Below are 21,132 nucleotides of genomic sequence, written 5' to 3'. Positions count from 1 at the left end.
CCTCCCCTCTCATGTAAATTTAGTATCCAGACCCTTCTGTGGTAAGGAGTTTCTATTCAATCGCATTTTAGGTTTAGAACTCTCCCCCCTCTGTTTTGAATCTTTATCTGCTGGTTTCAGTTGATGATCCCAGGAGTCATGTCTGAGGCCTCCTTAAGTAACTGCTTAAATGAGAGAAATACAGAAGCTGCCGGTTTCTCATCCTATCTCCAAAATTAGAGGTTTAAATGTTGATATGCTCCATAGGATAATAGTGCAAAGTAGGATTTATCCATGACCCAAATTAAGGGAACCTGTAGCACTGGAGAAGAGAGTAGAGATAATAGGGTAACTTCTGTATTACAAAAAGGCAGAAAGAAGAGGGCGGCATTGTAAGGCTTGTTCTTGAATGTCGCGTGTGGTCAGTTCTTAGTTGATGGAAGAGTGTCACTGTTATGAAAACTGATGCCTAACTGAATGAATACTTAATTTTTAGCCTAAAATAAGACAAACAAGTAAATCTGTTTGTTGAGAATGTGTTGAATAAATAACTAATCTTGGTATCCAAATAATATATGGTCGATATTACGTCACTCCTGATGTAGAGGGTTAGAGGCCATTGTTTTAAGAGACAGTGGGAATGTGTCTCCAAAAAAACTACCTTTTATTAACTGTGCAGTCATGAGCTAGAACTATACTGTTTTCCGAGGCACACAACTTGCTCTTTGCCTGCAAAATTATGGGCTGGGTGTATATTATGGCATTGAGTGTGGAACCTCACCAGCTATGATTAGCTTTGTTTACCAAGAGCATTGTCCCATTGTCTGTTGTCTGTTATTGTTTAAAATGCTCTGGATGAATTTGTTCTTGTCCTGCATGAGCATAGGCATAAATGTGTCTTAGGTGCCCCCCCTTCCTCCCCTATCATTTCATATAAAAGTTTTATTTGATATTGCCATCTTATCAAAATTTCAAAACACACAAAAAGTCCAATAATGATTTCCAGGAGAGTTTTCTAAGGACACTTGCATGCTGTTAAGACTTGCACTGTAAAATAAATGCATTGTAAATACATTGCCCTCATGTGGAAAGCCCGTGCATTGCAGTGGTCACTTTCAGTTTTAATTGCCTTTTCCTTTAATAGACTGGTTCATGTTATTGCTGTTACTTGTGTATAAATTATCTGATTTTTCTACAGAAAAGCTTTCTATTGTTTATATATTTCTTAGATTATGGCACAGAATTACAATTTCACATTTGTAGCTTATGTATCAAGATATAAATGACATCACAGAAAAATTCTTTACGTGATGTAGTGTTACATGATGCTTAAATGCCATAGAAAAACTGATAGCAATTGCATTCTATCTTATTTTTATTTCTTAAAAAATAGTATCACATGTTGTTTTTTGAATACAGTGAAGGACATATGTTTCACTGTATTTAGTGAAGTGCATATGCCTCATTATTACAGCAAAACTTAAAAGATTGAAATTTGTGATCTGAAAGCAAAATTCACTAGCTTCAAGGAAAGGAGTATTAAGCTTGTGCATCCATTATGTTACTCATACTTCTAAAAGCGGAGCTAGTACAATATCTTCTTGGAAGAAATCCTGATAACCTTCAAGCTGATAAAGTTTTGCCACTGACTTGAGCAAAACTAGAATTTCATCCCTTACTGTAAGTCAGAACCTCATCTTTTTGTTGATCTTTTGTACAGAATCCTTTAAAGTATCCTGTTACAGTTACTGGTATGCCAGCTTTTGCATGATGTTTGTAGCCTCTAGTTGGCTAACAGTAGGCAGTGATCTTATCAGTCTTCCCTCATATAAGTTGTCCTCATGAGTCTGTTTCTTAAGAAAAATAAAATTGTTCATGAAGAAAGGTTACTAATCTTTCTTTTTTAATTTTCTCCTCACTTTGGAAACTAGAAAGCAGATCGAGCAAAAAGATTTGAATTCCTCCTGAAACAGACAGAACTTTTTGCGCATTTTATTCAGCCTGCAGCACAAAAATCACCAACATCGCCTCTGAAAGTCAAACTGGGACGGCCACGGATAAAGAAGGATGAAAAACAGAGTTTAATTTCAGCTGGGGAGTATGTTGTGTTTCGATTTCTAACTTACGCTTTCAAATTAATTATGCCTTTTACTGTATCTATTTAGTTATTTAAATCAGAATCTTTAGATTACTAAGTCCAGAACTTTCAAAAGAAATTATGGTACACCATTAATAGGAAAATGTGTTGGCATGTGAATTGGTGTATGTGTGTCGGTTCATCTGCATTAGTTGGAGTTTAGATCAGGAGTGAACTTCTAAAGTAAATTCCCTGATTATTGCTACTTACATTGCTACTTTGGCTAATACGGTGGAGAGATTTTTGGAGCACATGGATTGAATTTCTTTTGGATAACACTAAACTAGAAGATGGGCTCCAGAGATGCACGTGATGTGCTCCAACCACTAGTGGACATGTCAGTGGGATCAGACTACAGCTAGACAAGGTAAAATAACGCAACACGGATATAGTTGGATGTTGGATCCTTAGCATCAGTTGTCTCACTGCACAATTCTGTCTACATTACTCACTAACGCAGACATAGCTTGTAGGTGTTTGGAGAGTCTATAATATCTAACAACTAACTTTCAGTAAGTTTACAAAACAGCATTTTCTGCTTTATCAATTTTTTAAAAACATTTTTGGAATAAAATACCTCATTCTTCTGAATGGTATAATTATCAAGTAATTGATTCTAAGGTCACCGTTGACGTGTGTGTGTTTTAATACTGTGTTGCTCATTACAGAGTCTCTTGGAGAGCTCATGATACTTGTCAGAGTATAGTCAGGGCTCTGGAGGAGAGGGCTGCATTCCAGCTATCATAATTAAAGCTGGAGTAAACTGTGAAGGAGTAACTTATTAACAAGATATGATTTCTGCCAAAGATCAGGGTGCTACAACATGCACACTATAGATCAACAATTGCTTTTATCCTGATTTGGCTTGTTTTGATTATATAGTCAGTGTTTTGAAGTTATTTCATATACACATCCTTCTTGGATTCTTTCTTTAGTTATCGTCACAGGCGCACAGAACAAGAAGAAGATGAAGAATTGTTGTCTGAGAGTCGAAAAACATCTAATGTGTGTATTCGATTTGAGGAATCTCCTTCATGTAAGTTTTCTATTGGCAATTTTCTGTTTGTTTTGTTTTAGTTAAAATCTGATGAGCAGATTGCAATTAAACTTTTCTACTAGAATTAGTATTTCTTCCACTTAGAGGAATCTTACATTTACAGATGTGAAAGGAGGAACACTAAGAGATTATCAGGTTAGAGGGCTGAACTGGATGATTTCATTGTATGAAAATGGTGTTAATGGCATTCTGGCAGATGAAATGGTAAGCAGTAATCTTTTGGAATTTTTGTGGAAAGTAACCATTCCTTTCTGACTTTTTTTTTCTTTGTTTGTATATTCTTCAGTTGCCCAATAACTTTTTACATGAATATAAATTGTGTGATTTGTACATAAATTAATCTTGTAATAGTAAACAATACATGAAATGATTAAAAATTTTCAAGCAGTTATTGCTTTGGTTAGGTAAATAGTAGCTAATTGAGAATCCCTGTCTATTGTAATGTATAAAAATGTATAATCATTGCAGTTTCTTTTTTGTTTGTGTGACATGTTCAAAAGTAAAAAGTGTGCAAATTGTTTTCTTCAACACTGCCCAGAAGGAAGAGGGTGTGCAGCCTTGGTTAAGTCCAAGATTTTGGTGCTCTCGATAAATATCAAAATATGTCCTCTAGAGTTCAAGTTGAATGATAGAATAATTTTGTATAATTAAGCAAGATATGTATTATATGTCATGGATAATAAAGTCTAATGGTAGTTACTGAGAGCAAAGTTCAAACATTAAAGTATCTATAGTATTCATTGTATATGCAGGAGTATGTATTGTTCTACAACAGTTACATTTTCACAACTGGAACTGTAATATAATGAAAGAAACTGTATTGAAAAATTTTGTATGTGTATTTTGCTATAAATAAGTTAAGTGGCAGAATCTTATATGCTTGGAAAATTTTTTGAAACTATTTCTGTATGATATTTCATTTCAGAAGGTTTTTTTTCCCTCCCCTCTTTGCCAATGTAGGGTCTTGGTAAGACTCTGCAAACGATAGCATTATTAGGCTATCTGAAGCATTACAGAAACATTCCTGGGCCACACATGGTCCTGGTTCCAAAATCAACTTTGCACAATTGGATGAATGAGTTTAAACGCTGGGTTCCATCGTTACGTGCCGTTTGCCTTATTGGAGATAAAGATGCCAGAGTAAGTGCTTTACTTTCAAAAGATATTATACATTATTTGTCAGAAATGAGTGTTTTGGGAAAGAGAATTCTCTCTAAGCCACCTCCTTAATTATAGTCTTTTTTTTTTTCTCCAGCAATCTTTAACTATATTAGCATTACAAATGTAACATTTTTCATTTGTAACTGCGAGGAAAAATGTAAACAGTATCTGAAATAATAGACTGGGATCAAAGTAAGGCTGTCTGTGGCTTTCCTCCTTCCCTGTTGTCTTCCTCTTTGACTTTTGCACCTATTTTTTTCATTTTGATCTCCTCTGTATTTGCATTGTGACAGTGATTATCCGTTTGCCTTTATTGCATTCACCTTGTTGCTTCTTTGCCCTTTTATTCTTTTCTTCCTTTTTTAGATGACTGCTCGTGTTCTTTACTTGTATCTCACATCCATCCATGGCCTTGTAACTAGGATTGTCTTGCAGTTCTTGAGGCTTTTTGTCTTTCATATTGAAGGCTTTAAATTAGATATAGGGTATTTTGTAACTTGAAGACCAAGCTGGGTGTTCCTGTGAATCTTACAGTACCTAACATGTTTTGCAAGGTTGCCTGTCATTGTGAGGAACTGTTATGCCAGTGATTCAAATGGTTCCTTCCAGTGCTATATTTCGACATTTGATCAAAACACTCTTGCCAAATCATTAATGATTTGAAGCTTGATAATATCTGTACCACAGCTGTTGAATCACACCTAGTGTTTATTGCTAGTTCCATGGGATGAAATTAAGATTCAATTGAAGGGGGAGCATGTACCTTGTATTTTCTTTGCTTTCAGAATATTATGTATGTATTGTCATAATTTTTCATTTCCTGGTTTTCTGCTTAATCTCTCCATGTTCTGTAGTGGCTAAAACACCTCTGAGCTTACGTTTGTGTTAATAAATCAGTACATGGTACAGTGCTGTAGAGAACACTCCTTTATTAGCAAGTTCTTCGAGGGGAAGGACTAGAACAGTTGCGCCTGTCCTTTTAGCCAGGGTGGGCCATGCAACCTGCTAAATAAGTTCTTGGAGACCTGCATGTTATGACCTTTCCATGGGGTGATGTTCTTTCGTATGAATGGATTTATGTATCCATAACAAAATAGAGATGAGACAGGAGAGGGGACTTTAGGAAGGAGAGGAGATGGGAATGGACTAGATGAATTGTTCTGAAACGCTCTTTTGTGGATTTTGTATCTCTAGACTGGATAGTTAGGAGGGGCTTTATAGCTCTAATTTTGTACTGTATTCAAATGCTTTAAATGAGTATATTAGATGTGTATCACTTAAGTAGTTGTTAGACAAACAGATGCAAGAAGATAAAGAACAACTCTTACAGAAAAATTATGCTAAAGAACAAATACTTGTTTTGAAGAATAGGAAAAATTTGTGTTTTTTTTTTTTTTAAACCACAGCTGAGGATCTGTTTGTGCCTAAAATGTAAAGGATTGAAGACTTGTTGAATTAACTTAGTTATATAAAAGCTGTTTCAGACTTTTTTATGTACTATCTTATTGCTTCAGTAATGTTGGCAGAGATATGTTTCACTGAATTCCAAACAAATTGTTCTTTTTTGTAAATAGTCTTTAATTGATTCAATTGTTTTCTTTAGGCAGCTTTTATCCGTGATGTTATGATGCCTGGAGAATGGGATGTTTGTGTTACATCATATGAAATGGTCATCAAGGAGAAATCTGTCTTCAAAAAATTTAACTGGAGATACCTGGTAATTGATGAAGCTCACAGAATAAAGAATGAGAAGTCCAAGGTAAACTCAAAATCTGCTAAAATCAGTTGGAATCTTTTGTGTCCAAGTATTTTCAAAATACCTAATAATTCTAAGTGTTAGGTATTGTTTGTATTTCAGATAGGTCAAAATGTTTTTAAAAAAACAAAAGCAGTAAGCTATTGAGTGGGAAGTGTAGAAGTCAGAGGTAGCTCACTGTCTTTAAATTCAGTTGATATGGTTTCAGGCTTCAGAATGATGGAAGTTCATCATGTTTAAACTGTACATGATGATGACGATAACTGTTTGTTTTATTTTTAGCTGTCAGAGATTGTCCGGGAGTTCAAGACAACGAATCGATTGCTGCTTACAGGAACTCCTTTACAGAATAACCTCCATGAGCTGTGGGCATTACTCAATTTTCTTTTACCTGATGTCTTCAATTCTGCAGATGTAAGTTGAGGTTTGAAAGTAAAATCTTGTCATTTTGATACCCAAGACACTTTCTGCAGAGAAGAATGACCAGCTAGTAAGAGACATATGATGTGGAAGACCTGGTTTCAGTAGAAGCTCTATGACTTTTCTAACTAGATAATTTCATTGCTTTATCTAGTTAAAATAGTACATTGTTAGTGCAGATAAGGCACCAGGCCAGTAATGACAACTAGTATTTTAAAAAGTTCAAGAATTGTGCAAAGTGGAGCGAAATTTGGGAAAGCAATGCAGAATGAAGAATATGGAGCATCCAAATAGGCGTAAACCTTTTTTCATTTAGAATTCCCTCCTCCTTTGAGTCATCTTTCTCTTTTTGCTATTGTTTTTGCTGTCCTTGTATTGCTCCCATTCTTTCTGCTATGTTTTCCATCTCACTTCTTATGGATTCTGTTTTCTTTTTCTTTTTGTACCCTCTTGCCCCATCATCGTGCGAGTGCTAAAGTAAGAGCTGAGATGCTCCACTGATGAACATGAAATATCATTGTAAATGGAACAGAGTAACAGTATAACTGTATTTTGTCAGTGGAGTTATTTAGTTGACTTAAATGTTGTTATGTGCTGTGCAGCTGACATAGAATTATGGCCTGATTTTTCTTTCACTGATAGAAGTCATATGTCTTAAGATTTATGCCACTCTCTGCTGGAGTGAATGAGAGTCCATATATGTCTGTTAGAAATAGAGATGATAAACTATTCATTCTAGTTGTGGTTTTTCCCCACAGGATTTCGACTCATGGTTTGACACTAAAAATTGTCTCGGTGATCAGAAACTTGTAGAAAGACTTCATGCTGTAAGTAATTAAAGCTATAATCATGCATCTTTGTTAGCATACATGATGTAAAAATAAAAATAGACTGTTTCCTCCTTATTTCATGTCAGTCAAAATTAAGAAAATGGACATGAATGTGTTTTGTTATAGAAATGCTTGACAGAATTTTTATGAGTGAAATACCAGAAATTACTCTGCAGATACTACTTTTGGTAGCATTGCTGTTTGAAGTGGACAAAATCTATATTTAAAATATAAAAATGAAGAATTTTGAGGGCTCTTCGAAACCATTTATTATCCTGAATAGTATATTGATACGTTAATGCTAGCCTGAATAAATAAAGACATGTCTTTACCTTTGTTTTGCTGTAAAATGGAAGAGGCATTTTTCATTATATGGTAATAAAACTGAAATCAGAAGGAAGTGCAACATACTTTTTTTTTTTTTAATCTTTGAAGTGTTGGTATATTTTGTATACACTGCTAGTGAAATGATATCGAGCTTTTATTAAAAGGGAATAAATTGATTTATAAGTTCATGGTGTTGATCCTTGCTCAGAATTACAACTAGGAAGAATATGGCAAAAGTGTTATGTATTTTGTGTGTTGACTTAGCAGCGTATTAGAAAGAATGGGAAACTTCATTTTTCAGACTGTAGCAGAATTGTTCTGAGGAGTTCACCATGAGAGCAATAGCAATTGCTTAGTTTTGATAGAACAGGTATTACAGAATTGAACCTGTTACTATTGTATTTGAGGCAATCCATATTCTAAATCTATCTGTGGAAAAACTCTAATTTGTGTAGGTTTTGAAGCCATTTCTATTGCGTCGCATAAAAGCTGAAGTAGAAAAGAGTTTGCCTCCTAAGAAGGAAGTAAAAATTTACCTTGGACTTAGCAAAATGCAGAGGGAATGGTGAGTTACTTACCTTAAAGTAAGATTCTTTTCTGATAAAGAACAAAACAGTTCTTCATATTGAATTGCTATTTTTTTCTTGTCATTGCATGTCAATAAGGCAGTCAGCCAGAAAAGCATGTTTAGAGTTGTCTTTGGGGCTGATATTAGTTTTTTCTTGTTTTTTTTTTCTTTTTTTTCTCCTCTTATTTGCAGTAGTTATTCCTTTTTTTTTTTTTTTTTTAATCTCCTCTTATTCGCGCTAGTTAAAGAGCTCAAGAACTGTAATGAAAAGGGATGGGTGGAGGACGGAAAAAATAATTTTTCTTCTTTCCCTTCAGTTTATTTGAAGGAATGTATACCTAATAAATTTCATTCCTTGATGCAAGTAGGTATGCACCACTAGAAGTCTCAGAGTTAAAAGTAAAATAAAACCTTGAGCAGCCACGTACCCAGAAGAGAAGTGAGAAAAGGGCTTTTTCACCTATTCCTTTATGCAGATCCGAGAGTCAGGTCAGTGTAGCAGCTTTGGTCAAATCTGTGATAACTATAATCCACTCCATAATCCTAGAATAGAAATGTAGGAAAACCTAGTAAATGACAGATCAGTGTCATTCACGGACAGATTGCCTTTCAATTTGGGTTTGGATTTACAAATCCTTATTATCAGTCAAGTATTTTTCCCAAGTTTTATAATAATATACCTTAGTATTCATGTAAACAAAACAATCTTCTGCTTCTGGAAAAAAGTAATTGAGACATTTCAGGGATTCTTTCATGTTTTAAGTATGAAAAGAAACCTAGAGTTATTCAAAATTGTCCATAAAATATCAGGTATACAAGGATCCTGATGAAAGATATTGATATCCTAAATTCGGCTGGGAAGATGGATAAGATGCGTCTGCTGAATATTCTGATGCAGTTGCGAAAATGCTGTAACCATCCATACTTATTTGATGGTGCTGAACCTGGCCCTCCTTATACCACTGACACACATCTCATCACTAACAGTGGTAAAATGTTGGTTCTGGATAAACTGCTAGCAAAACTCAGAGAACAGGGTAAGTACATCTATGAACAGTAATGATCAAAATAGCCATTGTAAGTAAAAATGCACTTTAAAACTTGCATAGATCTCATCCTTGTCTTTCCTCCAGTGTGTGCATTCATTACTTTCAGTGAGGTTTTTATTCAAAACCATTTTTCTGTAGAGTCTTTAGTGCATGGAGGGAAGGAAGTCTTACAGGGCCGGTAAGGAAGACTAATGATATGGGGAAAGGAAGAGAAGAATCTCCCTGCTACCATCTTCAAGACCATTTTTGATAAGAGGAATAGTTTTCCTGTGCACATCAGTCATCAGCTACTTGTCTCACCATATTTTTAACTTTTCTCTTTCTTCAGTTGTATAATTCTTCTGCAAAAATTATCAGATAACCCGTCCTGAATAGAAGTTAAATCAATGTCAGAAAAGTAGGTGCAAAAGAAAGACTTTTTTGAATGTTAGGCATAGTCACATAGTACAGTGTATTTTGCATGAGTTCTTTATTCATACTCTGTAGTAAGCTCTGTAGTAAGATTAATATAAAAGCATAAAAGCAGCAACAAAATCTTATCTTCTATCAGGTTCCAGAGTTCTACTTTTTAGTCAGATGACTCGTTTATTGGATATTTTGGAAGATTATTGCATGTGGCGTGGATATGAGTACTGTCGACTTGATGGACAGACACCACATGAAGAAAGAGAGGTGAAAAAGCTGTATAAACAAGAAATATGTTTTATGTATCAGCTGATTAAGAAGCTGTTGCTGTTTAGAGATATATATGAGTAGCTATATAGCTTTTTAAAATAAAGCAAAATGCTACAGTATAAAAAGACAGCAAAGGATATATATTTTTCCTAAACAAAAGGTTGTAGTAAAGTAGGTTTCATTTGTTCCCCAACTAACTGAACAACTTAATGTTTTGTCTACTTGGAATGGGTTTGTTTTGCATGTGCAAACCTACAGTTGTTTCTGGTATGAAAATTCCTTGACAAGTCACCAATATATTGGAAACTTGTTTGAAAACTCTGATACTTTAATGAGACTCTCTCTCTCTCTCTCTTTTTTTTTTTTTTTTTAAGGAAGCAATAGACACCTTTAATGCTCCTAACAGCAGTAAATTCATTTTCATGCTTAGTACCAGAGCTGGAGGTCTAGGAATTAATTTGGCAACTGCTGATGTAGTTATTCTCTATGATTCAGACTGGAACCCTCAAGTAGACCTGCAAGCCATGGTGAGCCAATATCCTTACTTGTTCATTAAAGTTACCATTATTCAATTTTGTTTAACTATTCCCAGCATTTTTGTTATTTTTCCTTTACCTTTTGTATTTGATACCAACAAACCAAGGAATTGAATGAAAGGGCATAAACAAAATTATGGAAGAAACTCTAGATTTCTTTCTGTAAATATTTTTTGTCTAATTATTTTCAAAACTGTATAAGAGTACTTCTGTCAAAATACTTTATCAATATTATTTATCCATAGAATTGTTCTTAATTCTGTCTTTCCAATATATAACAGTAAATGAATAAGAGAGGGCTGTTCCCAAAATAATAGCAATGAATTAAAAGCATGCAGCATTATGTTCTGCTTTCCTTCCCTTTTGTAAAGCTTATCTTGTGCAACCCGCATAGTTTCTACACAGTTTCTACTGGGTAGTAAAGCTAGGGAAAAGAAATCCTTAACTTTGGGTTAAGCTTACTAAAGTCTTCTCTTTTGGAGTACTGAATAATTCCTAAAGTCAAAGTCTGTAACTTGTTTCATGTGGAATAAAAATCCCATGATGCTTCTTGGATGATTGAGTTGAGGGGGTTTGTTCTGTTCTTGTTGAGTGTTTCTTTTTTCTTTTTTTTTCTTTTTTTTTTCTTCCTGCTAATGTCCTTAAATGCCTCAAGGTTTTGTTGGGAATAAATGATCCTTCCTTTGAGATGCACACTGGCCACCAACAGTAGACTGAATTCCTGAGAACTGATGAGCATGATCTCTAAGGTCTAATAGACTTTTAAGGAAGAAAATTGATAAATGAATATTGTGCAAGAGAGTAAGAGTTAACAACTCATGTTCAAAGGCTAACCAGAAAATCCTGGTACCAACAGCTCAACAGCTTGCTGGCCAATTATTTTGTTTCTTTTTTTGTTTCTCTTTTTTAGAGGACAAAATATTTTTATTCATGTCTTCCAGAGTGAATAACCACAGGTTTTGGTACAAATAGGTACAGCATGTTAATCATCAGACCTTATTTGCTCTGTGCCGCACCTGTAAGGTGTGAGCTGTATACTGATGTTTTAATGTAGCTGTCTTGGGTCAGCTATGGTATTGAAGCTGTGGCCGCGTGGACTTTGCCCATGGAATTAATATTCTGAAGTCAGGGCTGCCAAAGTTTCAATACTTTTCTCATGTGAGAGAATTAGTTTGAATGCAGTGCAGGGGTGTGTGTATACACACACTATATATGTACGTATGTTGTTGTTACTCCACTTCCCAGTTACTCCACTTCCCGTATAGACAGAGCTTCAGTTATCTTCATTTACAACGAGGTAGATAAGTTTATTGCAATAAAATAACCCAAATTTAAAAGATGCATCTGTCCAGGCATAAGTATATATTACTATACTGGTTTTACATTTATTGTGTACTGTTGAATAAACAAGGAACCAAGAAATTTATGCTAGTTTCAGTCTGATGCTTCTGCTATATAGCAAGTTAACTGTCTATTGCCTGTGAGTTTTTATTACTGAATACTCATTGATTTATGTTTGTTAGGATCGTGCGCATCGTATTGGTCAAAAGAAACCAGTACGGGTGTTTCGACTAATCACTGATAATACTGTTGAAGAGAGGATTGTAGAAAGAGCTGAAATAAAACTGAGACTGGACTCTATAGTTATACAACAAGGTATCAACTGCTATATATGTTTGTCTGCAACAGAATTTGGTTCAGTCCCTTACAGCATGGGTTAAATAACTACAGAAGTACAGTGTGAGGCAGAGCAGGCCTTGTGTATAATTGCAGTACTCTAAATTTATCTAAAAAGTATCACATATAAATTATTCACTTGTTCAGATGAAATTTCATTTGAAAGAAGTGTGAGTTTTCCTAAATTAAGAATGTGGGCATAGGCTCATGTTAAGAATCTAAATGAGGAAAATAAATTACTGTTAAATAGGTATCAACTGATTTTTCTGGTATGTTTAAAAAAAATAGTAGTAGTATGTTCCAGGACAGTTTAAAATAATTATATAGATGTGGTTCTTATTGTACAGTAATTTAATGAACATTAAAACTGCAGTGTTGCTTTGTTTTGAAGCTCTTTGAAGATAATTTATCAAAAGCCAAGATTATCAAGCTGAAGTCTGTGAAGGTTGTGAGCCATATGACAGTTATGTGTTTCCAAAGGGGTGGGTTACTGAAAGGATGGTGGTCAAAATGGTCTGTGAAGAGGTGAGACAGGATGAGTGAAACATTGGGGGGAAAAAATGAGAATTTTGGGCAAAGTGAAAGTATTCAGAGTTTTGGTTTGATATCAGCAGAGTAGGTGTTCTTCATCTTAATGAAGAGCTTCTTACTTCTTAATGTTTATTCCAGAATACTTGGTCATTTCTCATGTCGAAATAGAATTTCTTGTTCAAAAAATCAGCTAACTTTACAAGAATAAGATCTTAAACATAAGATTTGAATTATCTGAAAGTGAAACAGAATCTTGTTTTCACTTGATTCAAAGTTAATCCCCCCCCTCCCCCCCAGAAAGATCTCGTATCTCCCCAATTTCTGTTTATGTTCAGCACAAGTGAAATTCAGAATTTTTTCTATATGGTTCTGTTTTGTTTTTTCCTTTCTTCCTCTGCCATTGAAATGAAAAAAATCTACTATTTGCATGGGCCTACTGGAATTTTTATATTATAGATTTCAACCTATTTCTTCTAATTTTAGGAAGGCTCATAGACCAACAGTCTAACAAACTGGCGAAGGATGAAATGTTGCAAATGATCCGGCATGGAGCTACACATGTCTTTGCTTCAAAAGACAGTGAACTGACAGAAGAAGATATAACCACTATTTTGGAAAGAGGTGAAAAGAAGGTGAGAGAATAGTTTTGTATGGAATTTGAAATATACATCAGATACACATATATATATAATATGTATGAAATGGAAAAGAAATAGAGGGCAAGAATAATTAAATCTGATAATTTTGTAAATCTGTTTGCTTACACCCAAATGTTATTTTACTGTTGTTAAATATTTTAAAGGCTATGAAAGCTTAAGGAGTAAAAGAAGTGAATTGTAATGACTTTCAGTAGTTCAGACTGTGGGAAAAAATGGGCACGGTATCTTCTGCGCTGTTTATTTCCTGGGATAGGCTTTTAGAAAGATGTAAATTCTATGCCAGCAGTTCTAATAGACAAACAACCTTTATGGAATTTTAAGAGGGAATAGGTAGCTCTGTGGAAAAATGAACTATCCTTTCAGCTCTGAAGAGTTGGACATAAATTTCAGTTAAATTTAAAAGTTAAATCATAGAGGTGTACTGGGTGTATGTTACATCATATAGGGCTATATCACAGCATAATAAACTTGGTCTGATGGAAAGTCTTAGAGCTGGGTTGTTCAGGGTTGAAAAGCACTATGGGCTTCTTTCCTGGTTAACACAGAAAATGTAAGTAGGAGACGGAAGTAGAAGAGAGGGAGAATGTTTTAATAATGATGAAAGCTGTTTTTGCAGGAAATATTGAACATCTTGGGTGATTCTAAATGTAACTTTCTGTATTCTAGACAGCTGAAATGAATGAACGATTGCAAAAAATGGGGGAGAGCAGCTTAAGAAATTTCACTATGGATACAGAGATGAGCTTATATAACTTTGAAGGTGAAGATTATAGAGAAAAACAAAAGGTAATTTTTCTCATAAAGTCAAGTCTTAAAGACTTTGGTTTAGAGGCTCAAGCTCAAAGGCCATGGTAAAAATGTTACAGCTATAAAGGTTATGCTAAAGAAGTAGAAAGCCACTGGCTTTAGAAACTGTCATTTGTTAACTGCAGTACATCCTCCAAAGCAATTACCTTTTAGGATTAGATTGTTTTCTGTATGGCTGTCTGTTGCCCCGTATCTATTTTTATCCAAGTTTCTTAGCGATTTTGAAGAAACATTTGAAGAAACAAATTATTCAATGAGAATAAAGTATGTGTATATATACATACCTATGTGTTTTTTTTTTCTTGTAAATAATTTATTAAAAGAAGCCAGCTAAATACAGCATGGTCTTGAAACATGCTTTAGTAAGTTTAAGATTAATTCACTGCTGTCTAATGGATTTTTTTGTCAATGTGGTAGTGTCTGTGTAAGTTATTCACTGTGATATTTGGAGAAGTAATTCTTTCACCATAGCATCTTACAGAATTCAGAGTCCCCTGCCCTTCAGTGGGATTTGGGTAGACAGAATCACCACCTCACTAAGGTGTCTGAAGTCAATAGAATAGGGTAGAGGTGGGGACTACCCATACCACTGCAAGATCGCAGCCCTCCCTTCCTGCTGTGTGATCTCTTTTATGTGCTTGAATGCGTCTTATAATCTGCCTTCCTAGCTTATTCTTGAGTTTTGTTGTACTGTTCGTGTTGGTGAGTGGAGCAATAGATTTGCAACGAAAATATACCTTTCTGTTCAAGTGTTGCGTCTATCAATAATGTGCTGTTATTTTAATGTATTTTATTTCCGTTCTGTGTTTAGCTGAGCATGATGGAATGGATAGAGCCTCCAAAACGAGAACGCAAAGCTAATTATGCAGTGGATGCTTATTTTAGAGAAGCCCTGCGTGTTAGTGAACCAAAAGTTCCAAAGGTAAAAAGCTGGGGACTGTTCTTCCCCCCCATATTTTATTCTTTTGCTCTCTTCCTCTCTCTTCCTCTTCCTTGTTGCATCCTCTACTCTTACCCTATACTTGTAATAAAATTAATGTGTTTTGCAGAGCAATATGTTGCCAGTACTGCTGAATTATGGCAGTTTAACTGCACAGAAATAATATTGATATGCTTGTGTATTTTTGAAGGCTCCACGACCTCCAAAACAACCAAATATTCAGGATTTCCAGTTTTTTCCACCACGATTATTTGAACTGCTGGAAAAAGAAATTCTGTATTATCGTAAGACTATAGGATATAAGGTAATACTATCTTTTTTTTTTCAAATTAGTGACATATATTTATATTTTATGTAGATTTACTTCAACCTCAACAGCAACTAATTTAAAGAAGTAAATGAAACTATGTCTGAATAACGTATCATTCTGTTTTTATCTTTCACAAAGTGTTTCCCATTCTGAAGAAAAATGGCTTAAAACCTCATTCCACACTGTGGAACACAGTCATCTGTAATTTCTTCCTTTATTTAAAATTTTGTCTGTGTAGCTTCATGTGTGTTCTGTGGTGGGTGCCTAACAATAAGAGTGGAAAAAGTGAAGACAGTTCCAATGTTTTATATACCTTTCTTAAAGATATCTGGGCTAAGGTGAGAAAACCAGTCTTGACTAATGTAAGATCACCTTCCAAAGTATGAATTTTTTCATGATAGCTTTCATGTTTCTTGCACAGAAATTATCTTAAGTTAATACTGAAGCTGACTTAGTGTTGGGGTGATGGTAAGCATAGTAACTTCAATTTTCCTTGCATTTCTGGGGAGCGTAAAATGTTCAAAGGTATGGAGAAGAATCTGAATATATAATTATTAAGGAAAGAAAAACAAACAACAGATTTACTTTTTTTCCCCTCCCTACTATGCTTTAGCTGCCCTCCCCCTGCCCAATGTTACTGGGCAGGTGGTGAACAAATGTTTTGTTTTGATGTTGATTTCATTCATTACTGATGCCAGTGTTGGGCCTCCTCAGATGGGACTCCTACTTCCAGACATGTAACTTACTCCAAAAAAACCCAACAGGTCTGGTGATAGATTGCAGCAAGAAGAAAATACTTTTATAAAGTAAGTTGGAGAACATGAACCGTCCTGGAAGGCGACAGACAGGAAATTGACATTGCAAAAGAGCAGAATTAATATTAGGAGACTTTTTTTAAGAATAAGTGGGAGGTGCTTAAAATCTAGTTGGAAGCTGAAAGACTGAGAGTGGCAGGATAGATAAGAACTGAAGCATAATTAGCTTAGGGAAAGAAATTCTTCAATTAATGCTTCAACATTAGGGATGAAAGATTGCTAATCTTGGCCATATATGTGATGAAATGAGAGGTGGAGGATGTGAAGTGGGGGTATTAGTTAAACTTAGGTAAAAGAATATTTAGAGAATCTGCATGTATTTGAATCAAGAGGACTGAATGAATTCATTTCAGCTCTAAATGAAAGTTACTGTCATTGCTGGTCATCATTTTTGAGAACTGAGGGAAGGTCAGGTAAAGTATTATAAAAAGATAAATGTAAAAATTCTGAAGACAAGTGTAAATGAGGAAAATATGTGAAGACTGCTATATGACTAAAAATAGAAAGCGTAACAGAATTTAGTTAATGCAAAGTTTTTTAAAGTTTGCAATAGCTGGCCGCCTAGAACATAGTAATGTTCTTGATGTATGTTTTTAGAAAGGAGAGAATAATAGAAGTTTGAAGTTAAACACAACTGAAAAAATATGCATAGTTTAAATAACTGGTTTTCTGATCTTTGCGTTAGACTTTGTGGATGTGGTTAACACTTGTCTGGGAATTGTAAAATAAGTAGTGATAAAAGAAATACTACTGACAAAAATGTAAACTGCAGAGTTTTAACTTAAGATGATCCTAGCAGTTGTAACAAATTATTGCTGTCTATTAACCTTTTCAGTATATAAGCACCTTTCAATGTATTGTAAATGAAAATAGTTTTTATTTGTTTTCATTCTCCTTAGCTGAATATAAGAACATGACTAAAAGACTGTCATTTCTCCAGATTTCATAGCATTATGGTTCAAAAAACAAACAAAAAAGGCACATTGGGCTAAACAATAACTAATAAGTAGCATTGTCTGCCTTGATAGAAGGAAGACAAGTTGTCATAGTAACTTGATATAATAGGGGATGGCCTACTGGAAGAAGACAATTAAATGTCAGTGAAAATAAGTAAGTTTAGGCCTTTATGCCGCTTTTAGCAGCAGGATGTGTTGAGCAGTTCTGAGAAAAGAAAGAAAATTCCCAACATGCAGTATGCTACTACAGCACGATATGAACTATCTTACTGTTTTTGTTCTGTATTCATATTATTTAATCCGAAAATTTGTGTTTATTAAATGAAATGAAAGAACATGGTTTCATATTGCTGACATATTTAGCACTGTGCAAGGAAGTAAAATAACTAGCTAAGTTTGTCACAGTATATGTGTCTGAAATTAAAATATCTTAAGTGTTCTTTCAGTTTCTTCTTTCTTTTTTGAATAATGAATTGGTACACGTAACTCATTGGTCATGGAGCCTGAATCTCCATTTATCTTTCTACTTGGAGTAACCACTGAAATCAAAATTAAAATAAATGTACTCTGTCTTGTGTGTGAACATGCAGAAATTAGCAAAATAATTCCTAGGATAATTTCAGTTTCTACTTCCACACATTTTAAAGGAGATGATAACAGAAAAGACAGGTAAATTTTGCTATACTTGCAGCTTAGCTATGGCTACAACTTGAGGCATCTGAAACAGTGTGTAAAAATAAAACCTCAACCTAGAAAAGTTTTTTGAAGCATGAGTACAAGTGCAGATGGCAATATTTCAGCTATTTTGGTGAGAGTGGTCTTATATAGTGGTAAATATGAGACCCAATTAAAAATGTATTTTGGGGGTACTATATATTGTTAAAATGGTATGCGATTACTCATCAAAATAGGGAGAAAAAGTTGGAGGAGGATTTAAGGAGTGAAAATTCTATATGGTCAGGCCTAAAATATTGAAGATATCCCATTTCTAACTCTAAAAGGGACATTGGTATTACCTGCCTGCTAGGATACTCTCAGGTTTAGTACTGTCAAGGACTAACATGGAAAAAAACACAGTACCAGTTTTCCAGGTATACCAGGACAAAGAACTGTATCAGCAGAGGCTTTTTTCAAGATCTGTAAGGTAATTCCTTTAGTTTCTGTCTATAACAGCTTTTGAGGGGGAGAGTGGGTGTAGATTTTTCATAGGCTTTGACATCTGAATTGACACGGTTTGAAGACATTGTCTTCTCTCTCGATTTTGAACTGAATTGTCGTTTGGTGGAAGGGAGACTTCAGAGCTACAAGACATCTTTTTAGAGCGTGAGATGATTTACACTATTTTAATAATTTCAGACTTCAGAATATATTTAGAGAAGTTGCTGACTACAAATGCATTTGTAGATACAAATTTCTAATCAAACAGATAAATGTGCCATAATTTAAATAAGACAAATTTGAGCCTTTAAAATTGATTGTTTTTTCTGTGAGATATAAATGTACTATTTTGCTAAATTTCTGTGATAGACAATTTGGAATCTTAAATGACAAATATCTGTTTTCAGCTACGGAATATAATGAAGAACTCCTTTTGCAATTGTTTATGAATATATAAAAAAGTAATAAAGACTTGAATTCATCTTTTTTGACAGTGTAGCATTGTAGGTGACTAATTTTGTGTGACCTGACATGTGGTTACTTCTTTCATTTTGTGTGCTATCACGTTTAATTTGGCACTCCATATTTCTTTGGAAAGGCTGCTAAAATTTCAACTGAAAATATGGACTGAAAAGTGCCTTTTTTATACAGTGCAATATCTTTTGAAGTAATAGTATTTATAGAGGAGAAAATAGTTTCTTGTATAGTTTCAGATTTTACTTTTTATTGTCTTAGAACAAAAGTTTAGGAAGTAATTTGAATAGCCTGTCTGAATGTTGCACTTCAGTTCTTACAAATCTAATATGACCGTTTACTGGTGGTGAACATGATAGATAAATGTGCGCTGCTTAGAAAAGGAAGTTTAACTTTGCATTTGAGGAGAGTTTGTTTTTAGAACGGAGGATGACCTTAAAAACAATATCAAAGGATTTAGAGACCAAACTGTGTATGTCATAGTATTAGCATAAACCATTGAAAACAAGACCATTTCTTAGCTAGATCTTAACCTTAGTTCTTCCCTTCCTTGTGCCTTGTTGCTGCAGAAATATGCACTGTCCGCAGAATCTATAGCGGCCGCTGGTTTTTGCAAGGCAAAAGTCCAGATGTGTTTCACAGCTGGCACCGCTTTCTCACCCTGGGTGCGGCTGCAGTAGCTGCTCAGGGATGAGGTGCACCTCTGCCTGCGAGCGTGTTTGACGCTGCTTCCAAATCTGCTTCCTGGAGTGTGGAAGAGGAGAATTTCTCTGACCGCTTTGTGCGTTTGGAGTGTTGTCTTCAAGCACGTTAGTACGCCTCGGGGCTGTTCCCGCTGGCAGCGGGGGTCCGCAGTGCGGCCTGGAGGCAGGCTGCTGCGCTGCCAGGCGCGCCGGCCCCTCGGACCCCCGCGTGCGCTGCCTCGCACCGTGGAGCGCAGCGCGCGCTTTAAAGGTCACAAACGTTTAACTGGCATCAGGGCACACGTTGCTAGATCTGGCTTACTATATGTAATATCATAGTCTGGTCTTTAAATGGGCAGTGTGCATAGCTTTATAGTAAATCTTTCAGACCTTAGTATTTCACCTTAGTCATGTACAAGGGGTTATAATTTATTTTTTATAAGAGAGCAGATCCTTAGCTAGTGAAAAGTGTCACTGAAATTGGTGAACTATGATGGCTTAGGCTAGGTGAGGATCTGCCCCCCTCACAATATCCTTATGTGGTTTGGTGTAGAAGTGGTGGGTACAGGACATAAGAATGATAATGGACATAATATCTGACAAAATCTAGCCCTATTTTTTGGTGTGAGGATTTAAGCAATAATATTCAAATCTCTGTAAAACATATTTGGTAATTGTTGGGAAAATTGCTCTGTTCACAGTGGAAAGAAGGTAATTCTAATGATCAGTGTTTGCTTTACTACTTAATAGTTTGAAAATGTATTTTACCAGATGTATTTTACATATATTTTTCACTTAAGTTTCTTAAAGAAAGAGTGAACAGGACCCTCTGTTACTATGGGTGAAGCTAAACATTACACCTAAAAGCTTGTCAGACAAGAGCAAACAAGCTCATCTGAGTGACTTAGTATTTGATACATCACATTGTCTAAAAGGGTAGTTTAAATTTTGCAGCAGTTCTGTAGACACTGAAGAAAATGTTCTGTAGTTATTTAAAATATTTTAATTAGGTTTTGTTTCCTCAGGGTGGTCAAGGTGTGAGGTGTTTTGTTTGTTTGTTTGTTTTATAACAGCACATACTTTGTGGGTGTGGACTGTGCCAGTCCTATCAGTTTTAACATGCGTTTATAAATTGTAAAGCAAGATTTATAGGAGAGTGTCTCTTTAATAACATTGTTGCACCACTGCTTATCCATATCCCTGCTGCTGATTTTAGGTTCCCAGGAATCCTGACCTCCCAAATGCAGCTCAGGTGCAAAAGGAAGAGCAAAAGAAGATTGATGAATCTATGCCTCTGACTCCTGAAGAAACTGAAGAGAAAGAAAAACTTCTAACACAGGTAAAATAATAAAAAAAAGAGCTGAAGTATATCAGTGTGTGTTTTTAGTAGTGTGGAGTACAAATCCACAGTACTGATGATGATAACTATGTGCAGGAAAGCTACAACGATGTTACAGAAGTAACAAAGCGCACACATGCAAGATGCACATGCAAGATTTTTGTCTTGTTTTTGCTTTGAGGGCACCTGTCCTGTCCTCAGAGGAGTTTCCATTTCAATCAGCTACCACTTCCATGAATGTTTACAACAATTCCAAAGCCAAGACTTGTCTAGTGGATGCACTATTCA

General features: G+C 35.1%; 1 protein-coding gene across 2 annotated transcripts in view; it reads left to right on the top strand.

The window, feature by feature from the left end:
* The window catches only part of SMARCA1 (SWI/SNF related, matrix associated, actin dependent regulator of chromatin, subfamily a, member 1), a 39,303-nt gene that overhangs the window by 4,630 nt on the left and 13,541 nt on the right, over positions 1-21,132 (top strand). For both annotated transcript variants that reach the window (XM_067304284.1, XM_067304285.1), the window contains exons 3-19: positions 1,911-2,077; positions 3,052-3,152; positions 3,277-3,377; positions 4,134-4,313; positions 5,938-6,093; positions 6,373-6,504; positions 7,269-7,337; positions 8,123-8,232; positions 9,046-9,272; positions 9,835-9,956; positions 10,334-10,486; positions 12,019-12,151; positions 13,187-13,335; positions 14,029-14,148; positions 14,981-15,091; positions 15,300-15,413; positions 20,722-20,844. In XM_067304284.1, coding sequence (XP_067160385.1) covers positions 1,911-2,077; positions 3,052-3,152; positions 3,277-3,377; positions 4,134-4,313; positions 5,938-6,093; positions 6,373-6,504; positions 7,269-7,337; positions 8,123-8,232; positions 9,046-9,272; positions 9,835-9,956; positions 10,334-10,486; positions 12,019-12,151; positions 13,187-13,335; positions 14,029-14,148; positions 14,981-15,091; positions 15,300-15,413; positions 20,722-20,844 — 2,268 coding nt within the window. The remainder of the gene's footprint in view (positions 1-1,910; positions 2,078-3,051; positions 3,153-3,276; positions 3,378-4,133; positions 4,314-5,937; positions 6,094-6,372; positions 6,505-7,268; positions 7,338-8,122; positions 8,233-9,045; positions 9,273-9,834; positions 9,957-10,333; positions 10,487-12,018; positions 12,152-13,186; positions 13,336-14,028; positions 14,149-14,980; positions 15,092-15,299; positions 15,414-20,721; positions 20,845-21,132) is intronic.

Source organism: Apteryx mantelli, chromosome 13, assembly GCF_036417845.1.
Source record: "Apteryx mantelli isolate bAptMan1 chromosome 13, bAptMan1.hap1, whole genome shotgun sequence".
Lineage (NCBI taxonomy): Eukaryota > Metazoa > Chordata > Aves > Apterygiformes > Apterygidae > Apteryx > Apteryx mantelli.
The sequence above is the reverse complement of the archived record's forward strand: the minus strand, read 5'-3'. Positions and strand labels throughout refer to the sequence as shown.